Source organism: Myxine glutinosa, chromosome 13 (assembly GCF_964187855.1).
Source record: "Myxine glutinosa chromosome 13, kmMyxGlut1.1, whole genome shotgun sequence".
NCBI classification, from domain to species: domain Eukaryota; kingdom Metazoa; phylum Chordata; class Myxini; order Myxiniformes; family Myxinidae; genus Myxine; species Myxine glutinosa.
The window spans coordinates 12,218,521-12,243,692 of record NC_136273.1 but is presented as its reverse complement, the minus strand read 5'-3'; the positions used below and the strand labels follow the sequence as shown (position 1 = coordinate 12,243,692).

At 42.2% G+C, this 25,172-nt stretch overlaps 1 protein-coding gene across 2 annotated transcripts in view; it reads right to left on the bottom strand.

Annotated features, from left to right (window-relative positions):
* Nucleotides 1-25,172, bottom strand: part of ASS1 (argininosuccinate synthase 1) — a 288,173-nt gene that overhangs the window by 93,770 nt on the left and 169,231 nt on the right. For both annotated transcript variants that reach the window (XM_078767097.1, XM_068133811.2), the window contains 2 exons: nt 21,371-21,461; nt 1,259-1,343 (listed from right to left, as the gene is read on the bottom strand). In XM_078767097.1, coding sequence (XP_078623223.1) covers nt 1,259-1,343; nt 21,371-21,461 — 176 coding nt within the window. The remainder of the gene's footprint in view (nt 1-1,258; nt 1,344-21,370; nt 21,462-25,172) is intronic.

The following is a 25,172-nucleotide window of genomic DNA, read 5'->3' as shown; positions in this document are numbered from 1 at the left end:
GAGATTGCGTTATAGTGATGACGTCCTGGATGGACATCTTCTTCTTCAGTCGCGCATAACTTTGAGTGAAATACGATCGAGTTAAAAATAGTCAGAATTTGAGCAAATCTGTTTCATTCGTTTGTTAATATGCCTCATCTATTGTCAAATCTGCAATTATAATTTTTTTTGAGGTTGAAATGATCGCGGGAGATCGCGTTATAGTGATGACGTCCTGGATGGACATCTTCTTCTTCAGTCGCTCATAACTTTGAGTGAAATACGATCGAGTTAAAAATAGTCAGAATTTGAGCAAATCTGTTTCCCAAAATCTAATCAAATGTGTCCCGTATAATAACCAATCATCCCACCAAATTTCATGCAATTCGGTTGAATACTTTTTGAGTTATGCGATTAACATACACACACACAGACATACAAATAAATACACAGCGATCAAAACATAACCTTCCGCTTTTGCGAAGGTAATAAAAGTGTTCCACGAACCTTGTGATCACATACTCTATTTATGATCACATCTGACACAGACATTCAAATGTCTAGTCAAACAATCCGTGAAAGAAACAGACCTATTTGTACAGGTAGCTCACAAAATGATGACATTCACATTTGCAATTGAAAAGTGTATGAAGCAACAATGTATTCATGAAATATGAACGACATTATTTGGACATTTATTTGTTATAAACAACAGGTTCAATGTGGCCACCATCTTCCTAGTTTATTTACCTGGTTCGTGATTTAATGACGTCACAAATGCTTCAACCCTTCACGGTACGCATACATGATGCTCGGTGGGGCCTCAAAGATTCAATCGCATTATCCTTCTCTTCAAATTGTCTGTGAATTTGAACAACAATTGCAGGTAGGTGCCTATTTGTCTCCAATCGCAGGTAAATGAAACTGAAATATTGCCAAGAATCACACTCTTTGACGCAGCAAATTGGAACACTGTCCTCTTTTGTTGGACTGAGATACGACCTTGAGCCGCCATGTTCTGAAAAGGTAAACTTTTCCCCAAAAGTGCAACACAATGTCTGATGCTGACAAACATTGCATACCTACCTGGGATGAAAGGTAAATCCAAGTCTGATGTTAAGAATGAGGCTTCTCATCGGGTGATGATGACGCGTTGCCCACGTGTTTGTTTTGAAGTGTTTACAAATGTCTGCTTGTGACCTGTGTGAAGCGTATTATGGAGTAGGGTAAATAGTGGGGTCAGTAGCGAGTTAATGGGAACATGGTTGAAAAAACAAACCCAATGAAGTCAACATAAAGGAAGAGATCCACGGCACTGTCTTTCCTTGTACCATCCACATGATTTGTGACACACACCGGTACACCTGCAGACATCAGAAACAGAACATTATCAGGATTAAGGATAAAATTTCAGGTTTTGGGTAAAACTGATTTTTTTTTTTGATTTTTTTTTTTTAGGTTTTGGATCAAACTTTACATTTGGAATACAATGTTTTGCACATTTAGTTTAAAGTTTAATGTCAAATTAATGGCTTAATTTTCATTTTTGGTTTTGAGTTCTACGCAGGATGAAGGTTTTGGGTATAAAGTTAGAATATACATTTATATTTATATTTAGAACATATATTTAGAATATACATTTATATTTATATTTAGAACATATATTTAGAATATACATTTATATTTATATATAGAACATATATTTAGAACATATATTTAGAATATACATTTATATTTATATATAGAACATATATTTAGAACATATATTTAGAATATACATTTATATTTATATATAGAACATATATTTAGAATATACATTTATATTTATATATAGAACATATATTTAGAATATACATTTATATTTATGTATAGAACATATATTTAGAATATACATTTATATTTATATATAGAACATATATTTAGAATATACATTTATATTTATATATAGAACATATATTTAGAATATACATTTATATTTATATATCGAACATATATTTAGAACATATATTTAGAATATACATTTATATTTATGTATAGAACATATATTTAGAATATACATTTATATTTATATATAGAACATATATTTAGAATATACATTTATATTTATGTATAGAACATATATTTAGAATATACATTTATATTTATATTTAGAACATATATTTAGAATATACATTTATATTTATATATAGAACATATATTTAGAACATATATTTAGAATATACATTTATATTTATGTATAGAACATATATTTAGAACATATATTTAGAATATACATTTATATTTATATATAGAACATATATTTAGAATATACATTTATATTTATATATAGAACATATATTTAGAATATACATTTATATTTATATATAGAACATATATTTAGAATATACATTTATATTTATATATAGAACATATATTTAGAACATATATTTAGAATATACATTTATATTTATGTATAGAACATATATTTAGAACATATATTTAGAATATACATTTATATTTATATATAGAACATATATTTAGAATATACATTTATATTTATATATAGAACATATATTTAGAACATATATTTAGAATATACATTTATATTTATATATAGAACATATATTTAGAACATATATTTAGAATATACATATATATATTATGGGGAAAGGCATGTGTGAAAGAGAGGACGAAGATGGTTGAGAGGGAGGTGAGAAGAAAGGAGGAGGGGAGATATGTGAAAGCAGTCGGTCAGGCACTGCAAGGTGCTTGAACTAGGAGGGAAGGTGTGCAGGTGAGGACATTGAAGTGGCAAGAGATTTGGAGGATGGAGCCAATATTGTTGAGTTTCCTGTTGCGGGCAACGTATGATGTGCTTCCGTTACCATTAAACTTGAGATTGTGGGGGTTGTTGCAGGAGGAGAGATGTTATTTGTGTGGAGGTGTTGGAACGGTACAGCATGCACCGAGTGCATCCTCAGTACCATTGGCAGCAGGACAATACAGGTGGCGACATGATCAGGTGCTGGCTGTGGTGGTGCAGATGGTGCAACAAGAGCTGCTGAGATCGAGAGAGAGAAGAGTGGAGAAGGAGACCGATGGGGGAGAGGTGTTGTTTGTCAAAGAAGGCCAAGTGGTAAGAGGTGGAAGGAGGAGGTGGAAAGCAAGAGGACTGTCAGATGCTTGTGATTGGCAGGTGGTGGCAGACCTAAAGCCACAATTGGTATTCCCAGAGGAGATCTGTGTGAAAAGGTTGCGGCCTGACATTGTCATTTGGTCAGGTGCAACAAGACAGGTCATCTTAGGGGAGTTGTCGGTACCTTGGGAAGAGAACATGGAGGAGGTGCACGAGAGGAAGTGAGGAAAGTACAGTGAGCTGGAGGCAGAGTGCCAGGAGAAGGGTTGGCGAGTTTCCTGTCAGCCATTTGAGGTGGGGTGTAGAGGGTATATTGGCAATTCCTTTTCTGCATTTCTTGCTAGGCTGGGAGTGTGTGGGACAGAAAGGAGAAGGATGTGTGACAAGGTGGCCCAGGTTGCCTTGAAAGGCTCATTTTGGATTTGGAGGAAATTTATGGCGGCACGTTGAACGGTGTAGGTTGAGGTTGTGGGGGGTGGTTCATTTCAGTCCAAAGGGGTAGTCATTGAGAGCGGAAGAGAAATGGAGATGTGTGTGTGTGTGTGTGTGTGTGTGTGTGTGTGTGTGTGTGTGTGTGTGTGTGTGTATGTGTGTTTTGCAGGAGTGGGTGTGTGTGTTGCATGAATGTGTTTTTGTTTGAGTGGTGCATGTTGTAAGGGTGGTGGTCGGTTGTTGTTTTTTTGTTGTTTTTTTGGTGTGTGAGTGAGTGGATGAGGGGCTGTTGATTCTGGGAGTGGAGGCAGTTTTGTTGTTGTAGTCTGTGTTGTCACTGGCTGGGGGTAGGGGTATGTACGCATCCAGGTGTAGTTGCTGCATGTGGATGTGGATGTGCCCCTGCTGGCCCACCTTAGCTGAGCGTATCGAGGTTGAAGGGCCGCAAACGGGATGATGCCGAGGACCTCGACTGAGGCCCCGGTCAATGAGGCAAACTTGTGACCAGGTGTGTTTTGAAATTATATATACTTATATAGGTCCTTGGTTCGAGTCCCGGGTTGAGTCAGAATTTTCCACACGAGCCCTGTGCAGGAATTTAATTCCTGTTTATTACAGGAAAAAAATATTTATATATGTATGTACTAGCTCGGCTCGCCTCATCACGCGTCGTTGCTGAGGAACGGGCTTATTTTAGCTGAGGATAATAACTGTACCTGAGTTGCTGTGTTGTCATGATTTACACCAATCATAATACAAACAATTATTTTGCACAAATTTATTTGTAGTGTTTGTGATATTACATTTTTATATGCAATTTAGGTTGAAGATTGAGGTTGAAAAAAAAAAACATTCAAAAAAGAACCCCTCAGCACAAACATACAGGGGGGAGGGGGGGTAGGTGCAGACTGGAAGTTTGGGACAATTACACCTCACCACCACATAATTTAAAACACCTCACCACCACGAAATTAAAAACACCTCAGCACCACGTAATTCAAAACACCTCACCACCACGTAATTCAAAACACCTCACCACCACGTAATTCAAAACACCTCACCACCACGTAATTCAAAACACCTAACCACCACGTAATTCAAAACACCTCAGCACCACGTAATTCAAAACACCTCACCACCACGTAATTCAAAACACCTCACCACCACGTAATTCAAAACACCTCACCACCACGTAATTCAAAACAGCTCACCACCACATAATTCAAAACACCTCACCACTACATAATTCAAAACACCTCACCACTACATAATTAAAAACACCTCACCACTACATAATTAAAAACACCTGACCACTACATAATTAAAAACACCTCACCACCACATAATTAAAAACACCTTACCACCACGTAATTCAAAACACCTCACCACCACATAATTCAAAACACCTCACCACCACGTAATTCAAAACACCTCACCACCACATAATTCAAAATACCTCACCACCACGTAATTCAAAACACCTCACCACTACATAATTAAAAACACCTCACCACCGCATAATTCAAAACACCTCACCACCACATAATTCAAAACACCTTACCACCACGTAATTCAAAACACCTCACCACCGCATAATTCAAAACACCTCACCACCGCATAATTCAAAACACCTCACCACCACGTAATTCAAAACACCTCACCACCGCATAATTCAAAACACCTCACCACCGCATAATTCAAAACACCTCACCACCACATAATTCAAAACACCTCACCACCACGTAATTCAAAACACCTCACCACCACATAATTAAAAACTCCTCACCACCACATAATTTAAAACACCTCACCACCACATAATTCAAAACACCTCACCACCACATAATTCAAAACACCTCACCACCGCATAATTCAAAACACCTCACCACCACATAATTCAAAACACCTCACCACCACATAATTAAAAACTCCTCACCACCACATAATTTAAAACACCTCACCACCATATAATTCAAAACTCCTCACCACCACATAATTTAAAACACCTCACCACCACATAATTCAAAACACCTCACCACTACATAATTAAAAACACCTCACCACCACATAATTCAAAACACCTCACCACCACGTAATTCAAAACACCTCACCACCACATAATTAAAAAACACCTCACCACCACATAATTCAAAACACCTCACCACCACGTAATTCAAAACACCTCACCACCACGTAATTACAAACACCTCACCACCACAAAATTACAAACTCCTCACCACCACATAATTTAAAACACCTCACCACCACATCATTCAAAACACCTCACCACCACGTAATTCAAAACACCTCACCACCACATAATTAAAAACTCCTCACCACCACATAAATTAAAACACCTCACCACCACATAATTCAAAACACCTCACCACCGCATAATTCAAAACACCTCACCACCGCATAATTCAAAACACCTCACCACCACGTAATTGAAAACACCTCACCACCACATAATTAAAAACTCCTCACCACCACATAATTTAAAACACCTCACCACCACATAATTCAAAACTCCTCACCACCACTTAATTTAAAACACCTCACCACCACATAATTCAAAATACCTCACCACTACATAATTAAAAACACCTCACCACCACATAATTCAAAACACCTCACCACCACGTAATTCAAAACACCTCACCACCACATAATTAAAAACACCTCACCACCACATAATTCAAAACACCTCACCACCACGTAATTCAAAACACCTCACCACCACATAATTACAAACACCTCACCACCACAAAATTACAAACTCCTCACCACCACATAATTTAAAACACCTCACCACCACATCATTCAAAACACCTGTGTGTGCATATATATATATATATATATATATATATATATATATATATATATATATATATATATACACAAAGAATTAAGTTAAGCACCCCCCCCCCCCCGGTTTTTTACAACCTCGCACATTACAAGTTTGTTGTCGTCAAAACAGTGTAATATACCCATGATATTGCTATATTTTCTGGAGAAGTGATATTATGGTCACATAAAAACATAACAATCATGCCGTTTTCAATATTTTATTCTGAATAATTTAAGGTGAAATTTTTTGGGAATTTTAGGCATATTTTCACCTCAATTTAAGTATGGAGCTATAGGTCCATCACGGACAGTGTGGATGACGTTTATGTTTTCTAACGTACAGTCATTGTTCTGAGAAGACCTCTAGCGATCTTTGCGTCAATAACGTGTGTAGGACCCACGTGATCGGATCACTGACTCAACCCTACGTCTCATAGACCCTGTAAGCCGTCGTATGCGTTGCTGTGGCAGGTTGTTCCATTCCCGATGTAATGCACGTTCCAATTCATCCAGATTGGCTATTGGAGGGACCATCTTCGCAATTTGTCGTCCCAACATGTCCCAAACGTGCTCGAGGGGGTTCAACCTGCCACAGCAACGCATACGACGGCTTACAGGGTCTATGAGACGTAGGGTTGAGTCAGTGATCCGATCACGTGGGTCCTACACACGTTATTGACGCAAAGATCGCTAGAGGTCTTCTCAGAACAATGACTGTACGTTAGAAAACATAAACGTCATCCACACTGTCCGTGATGGACCTATAGCTCCATACTTAAATTGAGGTGAAAATATGCCTAAAATTCCCAAAAAATTTCACCTTAAATTATTCAGAATAAAATATTGAAAACGGCATGATTGTTATGTTTTTATGTGACCATAATATCACTTCTCCAGAAAATATAGCAATATCATGGGTATATTACACTGTTTTGACGACAACAAACTTGTAATGTGCGAGGTTGTAAAAAAACGGGGGGGGGTGCTTAACTTAATTATTTGTGTATATATATGTGTGTGTGGTTGGAATTAAAACTTCATGGTCATGAAGCGTGATTTCTCATAACCGAGTTGACAACAGCAACAGGTCGCCTCAAGCTGGAAATTCAATATTCTTTTCAAGCCGCACCTTTAGGTAGAAAAAGTAAAAGTAAAACCAAAGCAAAATGAAGCATTGGTTTAAATATGAAAAAGAGCAGAAGGAAAAGCCCACAGCTCTTTGAACACCAAAGGAGTCTGCCTTGTGAGACCAGATGAGCTGAGACGCCACATCAAGCTTCAAATTCAAATTCAATTTCGCCGTCACTTTAATATGCCGATTTGGATCCGGGTCAATTGGATTGCGGCCTGAGTGGGAGTCAGAGCGTGAGGGATTGAATTCAGAGCTTAATAGCAGATAAAGGAGAGAAAGAGCCAGAAAGAGGAAGAGAGAGAGCGTGAAAGAGAAAGAGAGAATTGCGTTTGCTTTTGCGGGACTGAGTGATGCTGGAAGCGTGGATGATGCGAGCGATGGGATTTGCCACCGCGGCCAGAGTGCATTCACGGCTGGTTAGCACCGGGGCCTGAGATTTAGACAGCTCTGTTCAAAAAAAGGTGCCCACTAGCACAATGAATAAATCATTGGCCTAATCCCGACAAGGCCTTTAGCTTTCACTCCCCTCCCGGCTACCCCCCGCCTTCCAGATCCGCGACCCTTATCACGCCCCTCCTCATGTTCCCTTCATATAAAGAGCCTCCGCTCTGCTTCTTCCCTCCCCCATTCAAGTCGATTTGATCACGTGATGCCAACCTCTTGCAGAAGGGGACAAAACGTCGCATTTTCAAGGCCTTCGCGTTTGCTCGAACTTGGTTGTAGTAACATTAGTGACGTGTGTGATGTAACGCTCAAACTTGGTCGTCGTGACCTTTGCATCGGGTGGTGCAAACTATGTCCAAAGATGCATCTTGAACTTGATAGGCCTGTTTCAAATGTTGTGCAAAACCTTTGGCCAGCTGACTTATTGATGCAATGATGAATGGAAACAACTTCTCTTTGATAAATGCTGGAGTTCAAGGAAGTGGTTGTTTGGTGTCTCTTCTGTAAGCTCAAAACTCGGTGAAAAAGTCAAAGCCTATATTTTAGCACAACTTTGTAATCCCCAAATTTAGTGTATTGATGATTTTAAGGCCGTTAATAACAAAGACAAGGCCCTGGTTCTGCTGTACAAGTAAAGAACCACCTTTAGAGGCCATTTTTCCCCCACGGAGCGGGGTTGGCCTTTTTGGGGCACCGTGGTCCCCTTTTTTAAGCAATGTTTAAGGCCGGATGCCCTTCCTGCCGCCAACGCTGTTAGTCGCCTCTTGCGACACACAGGGAATTACCAGTGAACTGATGCTCAATTTGCCGACCTCAGAAGGATGACAGGTTGAGTCAACAACCCCCCCCCGCCCTCCCCGGCTTTAATTCAGCGATCGACCGGGATTCAAACCCAGGATCCGAGGAACCCAACCCAGCACCTTAACCGCTAAGCCAACACCAGGCTAGTCGCCTCTTGCAACACACAGGGAATTACCGGTACTCAATTTGCCGATCTCGGAAGGATGACAGGCTGAGTCAATCCCCCTGGTGTTAATTCGGCGATCGACCGGGATTCAAACCCAGGATCCAAGGATCCCAAGCCGGCACCCTAACCGCTAAGACAACACCAGGCTAGTCGCCTCTTGCAACACAGGGAATTACCAGTGAACTAGTACTCAATTTGCAGACCTCGGAAGGGTGGCAGGCTGAGTCCATCCCCCTGGTGTTAATTCAGCGATCGACCGGGGATTCAAACCCAGGATCCTAGGATACCAACCCAGCACCTTAACCGCTAAGCCAACACCAGGCTAGTCGCCTCTTGCGACACACAGGGAATTACCAGTGAACTGGTACTCAATTTGCCGACCTCGGAAGGATGACAGGCTGAGTCAATCCCCCTGGTGTTAATTCAGCGATCGACCAGGATTCAAACCCAGGATCCCAAGCCGGCATCCTAACCGCTAGGCCAACACCAGGCTAGTCGCCTCTTGCGACACAGGGAATTACCAGTGAACTAGTACTCAATTTGCAGACCTCGGAAGGGTGGCAGGCTGAGTCCATCCCCCTGGTGTTAATTCAGCGATCGACCGGGATTCAAACCCAGGATTCTAGGATCCCAACCCAGCACCTTAACCGCTAAGCCAACACCAGGCTAGTCGCCTCTTGCGACACACAGGGAATTACCGGTACTCAATTTGCCGACCTCGGAAGGATGACAGGCTGTCAAACCCCCTTGCGTTAATTCAGCGATGGACCGCGATTCGAACCCACGATCCTAAGATTCGAACCCAGGATCCTAAGATTCGAACCCAGGATCCTAAGATTCGAACCCAGGCTCCTAGGATCCCAAGCCAGCACCCTAACCGCTAAGCCAACACCAGGCCTGTCTGCTGTACAAGTAAAGCCTCACACATGAAAACTCCGAATGACGTAGCAAAGTGAACAACCCTTCATGTGAATTTCCAACTTGGATGTCACACCGGGACGACAAGGCTCAAATCCACCATTAATTCTTTAATTTCTATGGGCAGGTGGAAGCAGAAAGGAAAACTGGCAAGGAGACCCTCGTTTTGCCACGGAGCGTCGAAGGATGTCCTTCGTTTGGGTTCGTAACTTTGGAGTTGGAGATCGGAGTAGCTTGGGTGGAGGTTGGACGGACTAGGGGACGGCCCAAACGAAGTTTGTGAATTAACGAGAACAAGGAAGTGAAACAGGATGAAAAAGAGAGCAACAGACTCTTCTGTCAGAGCAACAGCACTTCTCATTTTAAGTGCAGACAACAGGTGGGACTGAAACGATTAGAGGAGAGCACTCGAAAAGCCAAAAAGCATCTTTGACTCGAAGTGCTTCGCTCTAATAATCACCTTGCCACCATTAATGTGACCCTTTTCCGCTTGTTAGGCAATCAGGTGTGTGTACATCCCGGAAGCAGCCTGCAATGGCGGCTGCGTCCCTCCCTCCCTCGCATGCATGGCTCTCACTTTTCTCTAGCTCCCTTTTTTGTCTCTCCCTTTGGCTGCTTTCAAACGCTGGTTAAAAGCCCGTTCTGATCGCGTTAGCTCTGGCCCGCTGATGTCGGCTTTGAAGGAGATGCTTTAAGGAGGGAAGTTGGAGAGTGGGACCAGCAAATGGGTGGTTTCGAGGGGTCCATATGGTAACTGCTGTGGGGAACTGATCCAGACTGAGATGGCTGAGACAAGAAAGATGATCTGTGACGTTATAGAAAACTCAAAATGCTCATTATCTCATTTGAAGTGGAGAGAATTGTGCCTCACAGTATTAAATTACAAATAAACTTGGGGAAATGTACTTTCCAGGCAGGTTTGGCCAGAGTTGCTCCATCTTATCTGTGCTTTTTGATGGAAATCTGCCAGGTCTGGCATCAATCATCACCTCATCTTACAGACAGCTGCTCATGTCTACCTCCAGAGTGCTCTTTTCCAGAGTTCTTTCTCCAAAGTTCCAGAATGTTCTTTTCTCTTTGGATCACAGAAATTTCTCTAAAGTATAGATGTTTCTGACTGCCTGTGGAAAACATAGAATCTATAACAAATTTAAATGTTTTTTGCATGTAGATGTTACTTTATTAAGCTAACTCTTCGGAGATCAGGTTTAATTTATTGAGGGTGTGTCTTACAATCGATGGAAACAGCAGACAATCTCACCTGAATCTTAAACAAAAGCCAAAGGTGACATTCTATAACTACTAGCAACGGTACCCACCCTAAGGGCGGGGCTTCAATTGGGAGGCCCAAATGAAAAGGCAAAATATCAGAAAATTAAGGCTTTTTATTTTATTTTAAACGATTTATATAAACATCCGTTAAATCATATCACACGCAAATCATCAAAATCTAAACGGTATTTGTAGAATTTCAATAAAAGCCACATCACTGTTCATATCGGTAAATAGTATTCCATCGTGTTTGGAAAAACTGGAAAATTGGGAAAAATGGAAAATTTGAAAAATTGGGGAAAAAATCGGAAAAACAATATAGCCTATTTTACTCCGGGGGGGGGGGGGGGGTCCCAGGATTACCCACCCAAAATTTCGTTGCGATCGTTTCAGCCGTTTTTGCGGTACCTGGGAACAGACGGACGGACTGACAGACAGACAGACAGACAGACAGACATTTGGTGAATTGTAGTAAGATGATGATCACTCCTTTTTGCATCTTCAGATACATAGGGCCACCGAAGCAGTTTATAGGCTATTGGGCACAATCCTGGACGGGTTGATACTCCGACGCAGGATACTCCAATGGCTCATTCATCCCAGCAAGCTGGTACTCAATTTTCCAACCTCCTAAGGATGACTGGCTGAGTCACCCCTCCTGGTGTTTAATTCAACGGCATGACAAGGTCTCAAACTCAGGACCCTGAGATCTCAAGAAAGCCACCTGAACCGATAAGCCAACAACAGGCTGTAGGAAGTAGGGGGGGGGGGGTGCACCGTATAAAGCAAATGAACACTACTAGGAATTTCAGGAATTAAGTTGGAGATTGAAAGAGGTGGATTTGGGATGTTTTAATGGGGGTAGAAAAGATCAAGGTTTTTAATGGGTTTTTTTATGGATAAGAGATGGTGGTGAACAGCTGTTTTAAAGACCTGGAGGGAGGAGTGGGATTGAATAGAGTGAGGGAGTTTGTTCCAGAGGCGGGAGAAAAGAGGAATGAAGGAGTGAAGGTGAGCAGAGAGTCTTGATTTTGGCAGTTTAACCATAAGAGGGTTGCTGGCAGATCGTGTGCGTCCTGCAGGAATATTTGGGGGACAGAGTACAGACAGAGCTGAGGGAGCAAGGCCGGAGAGGAGTCGGTAGAAGACAAAGACCACCTACCTCATAATTAACTAACTAAATAAACAAATATATAGTGGAGATGGTAAAGTTGATATAAATAAATAATCCAAGTTGGTATGTCTATCGTGATGATGGTGAAGTGTATGTAAATAAATAAATATTTAAATATGGCAGACAGCAGACAATCTCACATGAATCTAAAACAAAAGTAAAAGGTGATATACAATCCCATCCCCCCCCCCTCCCCTCACATTTTTTTATGACGTAGTCCGTAGAGCAATGACGTCTGTAGCAGCGTTTGTCTGTCGGTCCGGTGCATATATGTATTATGTATGTATGTCCCTTCCGCCAGCATGTTGCGGGTTTATTCGCTTTAAAATTCGTTTTCTCTGCAATTGTTGGTCCGAGTGACACAAAATGTTCACGACAGGAGCGCCTCCTCCTGTACGTTTTTAAATGATAACTATGACGTCATTTGTCATATGGTATGGGCGCCAACTTGGAAAAACCGAAAAACTTTGCACCTTTATATCTCCGAAACCGCACCATGGAAAAAAATAAAAGGTGGCTCATTTTTAAGTACCCCCTATTAGGAATAAGACATGTCAATGTTGTTGGCATAGGTGTCTTCTTTATGACGTCATACATCGACAAGTAGAACACTTGATCGAATCAGTATGAAATTTCTTGACCGTGATCTTGGGATAAATTGGTCGAGAAAAAGAATTGATGATGTCATCGGTGACGTAGTTCAGCATCCATATTTTTACGGCGCAGCCCATAGGGAATGCCGTCTGGAGCAGCGTTTTTATGTCTGGTGTATGCATGCATGTCCCTCACAAATGTCCACCAATCAGATAAGGAACTGATCACATGACAGGGAGACACCAGATCCTCCACTCAGCAGATCCAAGCCTGTCTACGCCGTTGTTAGATTACTGGTCTTGTTAGCTCAACTGGAACAAAGTTCAGGGGAGCTTAGGCGATGGCGCGTTGTCAGTCCGTCCGTCCGTCCGTCAGTCCATCCGTCCGTCCGTAAACACTTGAAACATCTCCGAAACCGCTGATGGGATTGCGACCAAATTTGGCACAAATGATATTTGTTGTGTTGCGACTAAAGTTTGTTCACGGCATAAAAAAAAAAAGGGTCCAAGTGGGTTTACCGGGGTCAAAGCGGCTCCAGGTTTGACTCCTCAAAATAGGAATTTGCTTTTTCCTCTGAAACTACACACACTATTTCGATGAAACTTGACCACAACCTTCATCACCGGAGATGTACCGACGTTTGTTCACGTCACTAAGAAAATCAAAGTCTCATGGGATCTATTGGGGGTCAAAGTGGGTCCAGGTTTAACCCCCTAAAATAGGTATTTTGCTTTCTTTTCTGAAACTACACACAATTTTGATGAAACTTCACCACAACCTTCACCACCCATGATGTACCAATGTTTTTTCACGGCATTTAAAAAACCTGCCCCTTTGGGGTCTACGGGGGTTGCCGCCCAAAATAGGTATTTTCTTTCTTCTCAGAAACTACACATGCAATTCTGATGAAACTTCACCACAACCTTCATCACCCGTGATGTACCAATGTATACTGAAACGCAAAAGAAACTTACCACCTTTGAAACCTTTAAATATCAACAATAACACTGCGTGTAGTAAATGTGTGAACTTATTTGTGGACAATAGTGTCCTCACTGTCAGACAAAACGGTCACGGATGGTCACTTGAACCTTCAATGGTCACTTCATAGCACAGCTGTTGAACAGCCGTTTTGACTGTCAGTGATTAGCCAAGAGGTATGGGATGATTTTAATGAGCTGCACGTGATGTCTTGATATTGGCTTTAAAAAGGCCAGTGCAAAATGGGCATTTTGACCGAAAAATTTGACCATTTTGACCAACTTCAAAAAGACCGAAAACACAAAAGAAACTTACCACCTTTGAAACATTTAAATATCAACAATAACACTGCGTATAGTAAATGTGTGAACTTATTTGTGGACAATAGTGTCCTCACTGTCAGACAAAACGGTCACGGATGGTCACTTGAACCTTCAATGGTCACTTCATAGCACAGCTGTTGAACAGCTGTTTTGACTGTCAGTGATTAGCCAAGGGGTACGGGATGATTTTAATGAGCTGCACGTGATGTCTTGATATTGGCTTCAAAAAGGCCAGTGCAAAATGGGCATTTCAATCAACATGCCACGATTGTCAAGGGATCAACGGCAGCGTGCCCTGGGCATGCTGCAAGGTGGACTGAGCTACCGTGAGGTGGCACGTTGCCTTGGCTGTTCACACCAGACGATATCGGCCCTGGTGGACAGAGACACCCTCCACAACTCTGCAGATGACAGACCTCGATCAGGGAGGCCAAGAGTCACCACTGCAAGGCAGGACAGGCAGATGGTCCGAAGTCACCTGCGGGATCGATTCTGTCCAGCATCCCGCACTGCGGCAGAAACTCCGGGGCGTGCAAACCCACGGATCTCCAATGATACTGCACGAAGACGACTGCATGACTATGGTCTGACTGCCAGAAGACCATACAGAGGCCCCGTGATGACGGTTGCCCATCGCCGCAACCGTCAGAGATGGTGCCAGCAGCATCAGCGGTGGACCTTGGCGCAGTGGAACGAGGTCGCTTTCAGCGATGAGTCAAGGTTCTGTGTGGACAGTCCTGATGGGCGTGAGTGTGTCTGGAGAAGAACTGGCGAGCGATATGCCGATTGTTGCGTGCGTCAAGCCAACAGGTGGGGTGGCCCAAGTGTGATGGTGTGGGCAGCCATATCAGGCCGGTACAGGATGCCACTGGTGGTTGTGGATGGGAATCTTAACGCCCAGCGGTATGTGGATAACAACCTGCGACCTCATCTGCTGCCATTCCTGCTAGACCACCCAGAACTGAGAACCTTTCAGCATGACTATGCTCGTCCCCATGCTGCTCGCTTTACCACTGCATTTCTCCAAGGCGGAACATCAACACCATGCAGTGGCCTGCGCTCTCCCCTGACCTGAATCCCATCGAGCACCTGTGGGATGAGCTTGGGAGACGCGTAGTTGGCAGGGCCAGGACACGGGCAGAGCTGCTTCAGACATTGAGGACTGAGTGGGACAGAATCCAACAGCAATCCATCCAAAGACTGGTAGGCAGTATACGCCGATGATGCACTGCCTGTATCCAAAACAATGGTGGCCATACACGCTATTGAAAGGGGACTGACATTGCACCCTGTGCTGTTCTGTACTGTAGAACAAACTGATGAGATGGTGTATCTTGGTCAAAAACTTGACATGTCATCAATAAAATGCCAATGTTTCAATTAGTAATTGTTGGTTTGTTTTATTTCGAACTGTTACAATTTTATTACATTTCAAACAAGTGGTAAATTTCTTTTGCGTTTTTGGTCTTTTTGAAGTTGGTCAAAATGGTCAAAATGGTCAAATTTTTCGGTCAAAATGCCCATTTTGCACTGGCCTTTTTAAAGCCAATATCAAGACATCACGTGCAGCTCATTAAAATCATCCCGTACCCCTTGGCTAATCACTGACAGTCAAAACGGCTGTTCAACAGCTGTGCTATGAAGTGACCATTGAAGGTTCAAGTGACTATCCGTGACCGTTTTGTCTGACAGTGAGGACACTATTGTCCACAAATAAGTTCACACATTTACTATACGCAGTGTTATTGTTGATATTTAAAGGTTTCAAAGGTGGTAAGTTTTTTTTGTGTTTTCGGTCTTTTTGAAGTTGGTCAAAATGGTCAAATGTTTCGGTCAAAATGCCCATTTTGCACTGGCCTTTTTAAAGCCAATATCAAGACATCACGTGCAGCTCATTAAAATCATCCCGTACCCCTTGGCTAATCACTGACAGTCAAAACGGCTGTTCAACAGCTGTGCTATGAAGTGACCATTGAAGGTTCAAGTGACCATCCGTGGCCGTTTTGTCTGACAGCGAGGACACTATTGTCCACAAATAAGTTCACACATTTACTACACGCAGTGTTATTGTTGATATTTAAAGGTTTCAAAGGTGGTAAGTTTCTTTTGCGTTTCAGTATATGTTCAAGGCATTAGAAAAATTGGGGTCTGAGGTGGTATATGGGGTTGGGGGAGGGGGATGGGGTTGCCCCCCTAAAATCGGTATTTTTTTGTTTGATTGTTTAAAGTGTTATGATTATATTAGTATGATTCAACCTGCTGCCCTGTCTTCTAGCAACCACTGAAATTGGTTTAAAATACCTTTAGTCAGTGCAGTATACTGTTTATTCTACCAGATGAGCACCAGGGGTATTGCCCCTTTGCTTATTAATGTTATGACAAATCATTATTAATACTTCTAATATTACCCCCCTCCATCCCCCCTCCTCCCACATGTGGTTTTGTGACTTGCAATATTGCCTCACTTCTTCCCATCACCTCGACGAATTTTATTATATGGAATTTAGGATGATGAGGCACAGTCGGATCTTTTCAATGACCTGATCTATCATATTTAAAGTAAATTGCTCTCTCTCATGCACAGATTTATCCCATCTCGTCTTCAGTTGTCATACTCTTCCTCCCGTCCATGGTACACGGAATCTTGTGGTGAGGCTATTGCCCAGAAACAACTTGCTTTCGTCTAATGGAAAGCAAATCCAACGGAAGGAAATCTCATTTCCTTTCACAAAGCCCAAAACAAGTGTGTGTCCACCCTCAGGAGAGCCAGGAAACAATATCTCTCCGTTCTCAGGACAGAACTCTCTTATCTGTCTCCCTCTTCCAAATCCTGGTGGCGTCTGGTCAAATCTGTTTCTGGTGTTTGTTCCCCCTCCATTCCCTCCCTCACCTCAAACGGCCACACGGTTGACTCGGCACGTGAGAAAGCTGAATGCCTCAACTCTGTGTTTGCCTCTAAATCTTGTGTCCCAAACCCATCCCTCTCTGTACCCACCGTACCCAGTCGTAACCAGCTGCTCCTGGACTCTGTGTCCTTTCCTCCTGACAAGGTGGAAAAGTTTCTGTCAACCCTCGACTCTGATTCTGCAACTGGACCTGACGGCATAAGCCCACGGGTCCTAAAATCCTGTTCTTCCGCTCTCTCACTCCCTCTCTCTGTTCTCTTCACCCTCTCTTTTGCTCAAGGTCATCTGCCATCTGCTTGGAAATCTGCCAACATCACCGCTTTGCACAAAAAAGGTGCAAAAACAGATCCCAGCAACTATAGACCAATCAGCCTTCTCCCAATTATCAGCAAAGTCATGGAATCCATCATTGCTTCAGATATGAAATCTTTCCTCTTCTCCAATGGCTGGATCTCTGATCATCAATTTGGTTTCAGACCTGGTCACTCTACTCTGGACATGCTGCTTCTGCTTTCTCAACAATGGATGGAGGTCCTCAATGCCAAACAGGAAATTAGAGCTGTCTCCCTTGATATATCACATGCCTTCGATACAGTCTGGCACCCCGCTCTGCTCACCAAACTCTCCTCTTTTGGTATCCATGGAAATCTCCACGCGTGGCTGGCGGACTTCCTCTCGAGTCGTAGTCAACGTGTGGCCCTGAATGGGTTTCTCTCATCTCCTCTTCCTGTTCAGGCTGGAGTTCTCCAAGGCAGTGTTCTGGGCCCTGTGCTTTTTCTGGTCTTCATCAATGATCTCTCTGACTCTCTTGAAATCCTCTCTATCTCTTTGCTGATGACTCCACTCTCTGTCGCTCCATTCTTCATCCCTCAGATCGGCAGTCTGCAGCCTCCTCACTCTCTGCAGACCTGGACAAAATCACAGACTGGGCAAACAAGTGGAACATGTCTTTCAATCCTGACAAATCTCACACTCTTACGATGTCTCTCCGAAAAGACCGACTGGACAACCCTCCCATCCACTTTCTGAATAATCCTCTCCAAGAAGTTCTGTCACTCAAGCTTTTGGGTCTCACTATCTGCCATGATATTTTCTGGGAAACCCACATTTCAAATCTGGCCTCCAAAGCCAGTCGCCGACTGGGCATCCTCCATCATGCAAAGTCCTTCCTTGGCACACCTGAGCTCCTCACCACATACAAGGCTTTCATCCGCAGCTCAATGGAATACTGCTCTCCCCTCTGGGCTGGTGCTCCTCCCTTACACCTAGCTCGTCTTCACGCTGTTGAAACCAAAGCATTCAGAATCATTGGAATCTCCCGCGATGAAGCTAACTCCAAGGGCCTCTCACTCACTCACCGCAGGCAGGTTGGTGGTCTTTCCGTCTTCTACCGACTCCTCTCCGGCCTTGCCCCCCCAGCTCTCTCTGGGCTCTGTCCCACAAATATTCCTACATGTCGCACAAGATCTGCCTGCAACCCTCTTATGGTTAAACTGCCAAAATCAAGACTCTCTGCTCACCTTCACTCTTTCATTCCTCTTTTCTCCCGCCTCTGGAACAAACTCCCTCACTCTCTTCAATCCCACTCCACCCTCCAGGTCTTTAAAACAGCTGTTCACCACCATCTCTTATCTTCCCCCATCCAAAACCTTGATCTTTTCTACCCCCGCTAATTTCACCCCAATTCCACTTTTTTGAAATACCAACTGCTGTGCTGGAAGTCCTTGGTGTCCTTGTGTTTTATACTTCTCCCACCCCCCCCCCCCTTCCCACGCCTCCTCCCCCCAAGCCCTCTCCCTCCCACACATCTCGCTGCTCTTAAATGTTGTGTGCTCTCAAGTGTTTGTTCTCAAGTGTTTGTGTGCTTCCCCTTCTCTTGTCTTCCGCTCCCTCTTTTTATATATTTTGTTTGTCTGGTTGATTTGTTTGTGAAGTAAATGTCAGCTCTTTCACGAGCCTCGATTCAGTATACAAAAACAAAAGAAAAAAGTTATCTACTATAAATGGATGATGTGTGTGTGAGTGTGTGTGTACTATAAATGGATGAGGTGTGTGTGTGTGTGTGTGTGTGTGTGTGTGTGTGTGTGTGTGTTTTATACTTTTTGACGTCTATTAATTAATTACGTACTATTCAAACCCTTTAGAGTTTAGCTTTAGACCTTAGTACCTTTTAACCCTTTAGACTGCTGAGACCCCTTCGACCTTGGAAGACCATTTAACACTTGAGACCCAAAAGACCCCAAGGACCCAAAAGATCCCCAGGACCCAAAAGTCCCAGATGACCCAAAAGTCCCCAAGGACCCAAACATCCCAGATGACCCAAAAGTCCTTCATGACTTAAAAGACACAAAAGTCCCCAAGGACCCAAAAGGTTATTGATGACCCAAAAGTCCCTGAGGACCCAAAAGACCCAGATGACCCAAAAGTCCTTAATGATCCAAAATACCCAAAAGTCCCCAAGGACCCAAAAAGTCCTTGATGACCCAAAAGTCCTAGAAGACTCAAAAGACCTAAAAGTCCCCAACGACCCAAAATACCCCCCTGTGTCTGGCAGGCAGGTATGCTACAAGGCCGTGAAGACAAATTAAAATTTGGTACAACGGACCAACCACCGAGTAAATAAAATTGATGGAATATACCAACATGTAATCAAACATCTTTTATTGCCTTGTGAGGATCTTTTCATCTTTTAGTTTTAATAATTTGCATAAAACCAATTCAAACACCATTGAACATCTCTGTTGTCTTGTAATTTGCGTGTCTGTCATAGCAAGGAACAACATCCACGTTTCTCCTTCTTCTGTTGCTGTTTGAAGTTTATTTAGAACTAGCAGCAGTAGGCCCTGCCCGACATTGCCTGGTGATGTGATGTGATGAGCAATTTAATAACCAGGGGTTTCATCATGCACGACTATTTTTTTCTTTTACATACACAGGCTGAAGGTAAACCACCTGACATCAACAACAACTAAAGAAGTTGTGCGGATCACATCACAACAACAGAGCTGAAGTAAATTTCTAGCAATTAATTGTTCATGGCCATGCCAATGCTCTAGTTGTTATGTCTCCGTTGACGAAGCCCCCGGAGGCATTATGTTTTCAGGTTGTCTGTCCGGCTGTCCGTCCGTCCTTCCGTGATAGGTTTTCGTTACCGCGATAATTTGAGAACAGCTGAAAGGATCTTAGTCAAACTTTGTGCAGGTATGTATAATGAGGTAAAGATGAACTGATTAGATTTTGGGGTCAAGAGGTCAAAGGTCAAAGGTTGTAATATGTCTATAACTTGAGAACGGCTGAAGTGATCTAATTATAACTTGGTACACGTATGTATAATGATTTAAAGATTAACTGATTCAATTTTGGGGTCAAGAAGTCAAAGGTCAAAGTCTGTAATAGGTCTATAACTTGAGAACGTTTAAAGTGACCTCCATTCAAACTTGGTACAGATATGTATAATGATTTAAAGATTAACTGATTCAATTTTGGGGTCAAGAGGTCAGTCTGTAATAGGTCTATAACTTGAGAACGTTTAAAGTGACCTCCATTCAAACTTGGTACAGATATGTATAATGATTTAAAGATTAACTGATTCGATTTTGGGGTCCCGAGGTCAAAGGTAAGATGTCATGTCAGGTAAAAATGTGATAACTTGTGAACAGCTGAAGGGATTTTAAATTAAAACTTTGTAGAGGTATGTATAATGATGTAAACAAGTACTGATTAAATTTTGGGGTCAAGAGGTCAAAGGTCATGTCAGGTAAAAATGTGATAACTTGTGAACAGCTGAAGGGATTTTAAATTAAAACTTGGTAGAGGTATGTATAATGATGTAAACAAGTACTGATTAAATTTTGGGGTCAAGAGGTCAAAGGTCATGTCAGGTAAAAATGTGATAACTTGTGAACAGCTGAAGGGATTTTAAATTAAAACTTGGTAGAGGTATGTATAATGATGTAAACAAGTACTGATTAAATTTTGGGGTCAAGAGGTCAAAGGTCATGTCAGGTAAAAATGTGATAACTTGTGAACAGCTGAAGGGATTTTAAATTAAAACTTGGTAGAGGTATGTATAATGATGTAAACAAGTACTGATTAAATTTTGGGGTCAAGAGGTCAAAGGTCAGAGGTCATGTCAGGTAAAAATGTAATAACTTGAGAACAGCTGAATGGATTTAAAGCAAACTTGGTACAAGTATTAGAAATGCTGGAATAATGTGGGCGGAGGCATATCTGTCGACATCGTGACGTTGAAGAGTGCCATTCGAGTTTTTACTGAAACTCACCATTTTCAAACTCGATCTCCAGCTCATCAGGTTGATTGGGACTCTCTGTTGGATCTTTGGTCCTCAAGTACATGTCTTTGTTGGGTGTAACCTATGAGTAGTGGAAGAAACATGAGTACATGTGGTATTGATGACAACAATGGCAAAGTGTAATTTTGGTAACATCATCATTCAGTTGAAAACTTCACTTGCGCATCTGCAGTCACCTTTTTAAATTCCAGGAATTGCTTATTTTACAAATCAATGTCTTCCCCCATTAACATCAAGCTCTTAACGTTTACAAACGATTTGTTCAGAAGTCATTTCCGTGGGGCATTCAAAAAGTTACTCCAACAAGATACTCACGATAAGTCAAACACGTGCCAACATTTTAAAATTTGAATTGCCTCTTTGAAAGCCTTTTCAGATGCATTTGACCAGGCCCATCCACTTTTTGACACTCAGCATCTCATTTAGTAGCTGTGCCGCATGGAAATGTTGAACAGGAACCTTGTATGGTAGTTCCTTGCCTGACAAATGAACTGACCTCTGCTTCAGTCCTCGGACGTTGGGCATTGACGATGGTTTCAACGCTGTCTATTGCATCATGTAACCCTTTGGTGTTGATGACATGCTCAAAGTGAGTTACCAAGTTTTTGACAAATTCACATTTGAAGCCTTTTACGCTTCATGCATAACGCATGCCGCTCCAGACGCTGGAAATCTTTGTTCTAAATTCTTCACTGGCTTCGCGTCACCGTTACAAGTTATGATGAGTCACTGGGTCATCGGAAATGCTCTAAAGGATCTGCTCCACAGCTCACTGCCAAGTTATTGGAGCGGATTACTCCCCATAAATATGCCTGTTGTACCCGAAAAGACCCATGTGACATCAAATTGTCAATTATATTAAGATTAAAATTAACGATCTTAATCAATGCTCAGGTCAATCAGATGAAAAATGATTATTTTTCAGATCAAAATTGATGATTTTAGAAGTTTGACCTTGAGTTGACCTTTGACCTTGTGACCTCTAAAATAGTTGCTTTCCCAATTCAGTGATGCACTTCGAAATTGCTCTTTCATTTCCAAGTCAATCGGATGAATATTGACGATTTTTCAGATGAAAAATGATGATTTTGGAAGGTTGACCTTGAGTTGACCTTTGACCTTGTGACCTCAAAAATAGTTGCTTTCCCAATTCAGTGATGCACTTCGAAATTGCTCTTTCATTTCCAAGTCAATCGGATGAATATTGACGATTTTTCAGATGAAAAATGATGATTTTGGAAGGTTGACCTTGAGTTGGCCTTTGACCTTGTGACCTCAAAAATAGTTGCTTCCCCAATTCAGTGATGCACTATGCAATTGCTCTTTAATTTCCAAGTCAATGGGATGAATATTGACGATTTTCCAGATGAAAATTTATGATTTTAGAAGGTTGACCTTGAGTTGACCTTTGACCTTTTGACCTCGAACATAGTTGATTTCCCAATTCAGTGGCTCGATATACAAATCCTCTTCAACTTTCACGTCAATCACATGAAAAATGACGATTTTAGAAACTTGACCTCAAGATGACCTTTGACCTCAAAATCAATAGGCTTATCAGTTGAAAGTTGATACAGTTTCATGACGATCGGTTTGGAATCGTGACCTATAGACAATTGACAAACAGACAGGGGTGAAAACTAGGAGCTAACAAGGGATTTCACTTGGAAGTTTGTCGTGGAATGAGTTTGCACATCAAACACCTTCCACAATGGGCAATGCAGGGTGTGCACACACTATTGTGGGTAACACACTAACAGTGTCTCATGGAAACGAATGGAATCTACGGGTCTAAATATTGATCAGTATGGCGTTTGAGTGTTACATTCACCAGACCACATTGAGCATTTGAATCTCAATTTGATCGTACCATATAATGGCGAACACTTTGTCTGTCATATTCAAATAGATTTAAACATTTCATGCATTAATCGATGCCATCTTACGAATTTTTTCGAATTCTTACGAAATTTCGAATAATCGAATTTTTTATTCATAATTATGACGTCATGAGTCACGTGGTACGGACGCCATCTTGTTAAAACGTTACACCCCTATATCTCCCAAACCGCTCAAAGCTCTATTGATTGTTACTATTGACAAAATGCACTTTAATTCCCAATAATTACACTTGTGAAATCAGAAATATGTCATGGGTTATATTTATACGTCGTTCTGTGCATGCATGGATTAACCACAACATGGCTTTCATATTTTCACCGACACCCCAGTGCAAACTTATTCAGTCATGATAAACACCCCCCCCCCCCCCCCCGCACCCCTCACAAACCACAAGTCCTCAACCTTCCTCGCCCAATCCTTAGGCATCAATCCCCTTGGTCCGATTGACACGAAATTCTACCGTAGGAGCGCCTCCGCCTGTAGGATTTTTTTATTCATAATTATGACGTCATGAGTCACGTGGTACGGACGCCATCTTGTTAAAACGTTACACCCCTATATCTCCCAAACCGCTCAATTGAAAAAATTGAAACATGGCTCATTGTCAAGTACTCCCCATGGGGAATAATGTTGATGATGTCATCGGTGCCTTAATTATGACGTCATAATTCGATAAGTACAACGCTTGATCTGATGAGTATGAAAAAAAAAATTCCTTTGCAACTGTTAGTCCGATGGACACGAAATTTTCAGAATATGAGCGGCTCCTTCTGTGGAATTTTAAAATGATAATTATGACGTCATATGTCACATAGTACAGGCGCCATCTTGGAAAAATCGAAAAAAAGTTGCACCTCTATATCTCTGAAACCGCTCCATGGAAAAAATTGAAACGTGGCTCATTGTAAATACCTCCATATGGGGAATAGATGTTGTTAACGATGACGTCATTGGTGCCATAATTATGACGTCATAATTCGACAGGGACAACGCCTAGTCTGATCAGTTTGTAGTGTATTGAGCGTGATCTATGCAACAATTATATTAGAGAATCTATATAATAATACGTTACTTACGTTACTTACCCAAGACGTTACTCGACTTTGTTATCCCTTTTACGCTGCACCCAGTGCACAGATGCCCACGGCACTAATGGATTTACGATCTATGAACCGCGCACTTTGTTTATCACGTGCAGACATACTCGAAAAATCTGAATTCGCCGACGTTGGGGCCCAAAAGCATCCGATTAACTGCCGATACGACGCCATCGTATTGGCGTCTGCTGGGCGAAGGAGAAGCAAGCCGTCCGCTGATTGGACAGTCGAGTGGTGTGAGCATGGGTGGTGTGAACCAAATGGTCTTTTTATTCCCTTGAACATTTTAAATTAGGATATAGAAGGAAACGTCTTTATCGTCATTTTAATAAAGTTAAATTGAGTGACGTTGCGATACTCGGGTGCGTTGCATAAATCCTCGTAACTCAGAGAGGTGTAGCAGGTGGCGAGACGTAAGGAAGCTTAAAGATAACGAGCTGAAACAGACGAACGATATGTCAATCTCTTTCTACACCGAACGGAAATAAAAGTATGAGAGCGGGAAGGCATGGCCTGAGCACTTCGAGCAGAGAGGACTGATTGGACTTAACTTCCCGCGATGTTAAGAACTCCCGGTAATCCCGGGAATTCCCGGGAATCTCCCGCGATGAAGCTATCTCTGAGGGCCTTTCACTCACTCACCGCAGGCAGGTAGGTGGTCTTTCTGTCTTCTACCGACTCCTCTCCGGCCTTGCTCCCCCAGCTCTCTCTGTGCTCTGTCCCCCAAATATTCCTACAGGTCGCACAAGATCTGCCAGCCACCCTCTGATGGT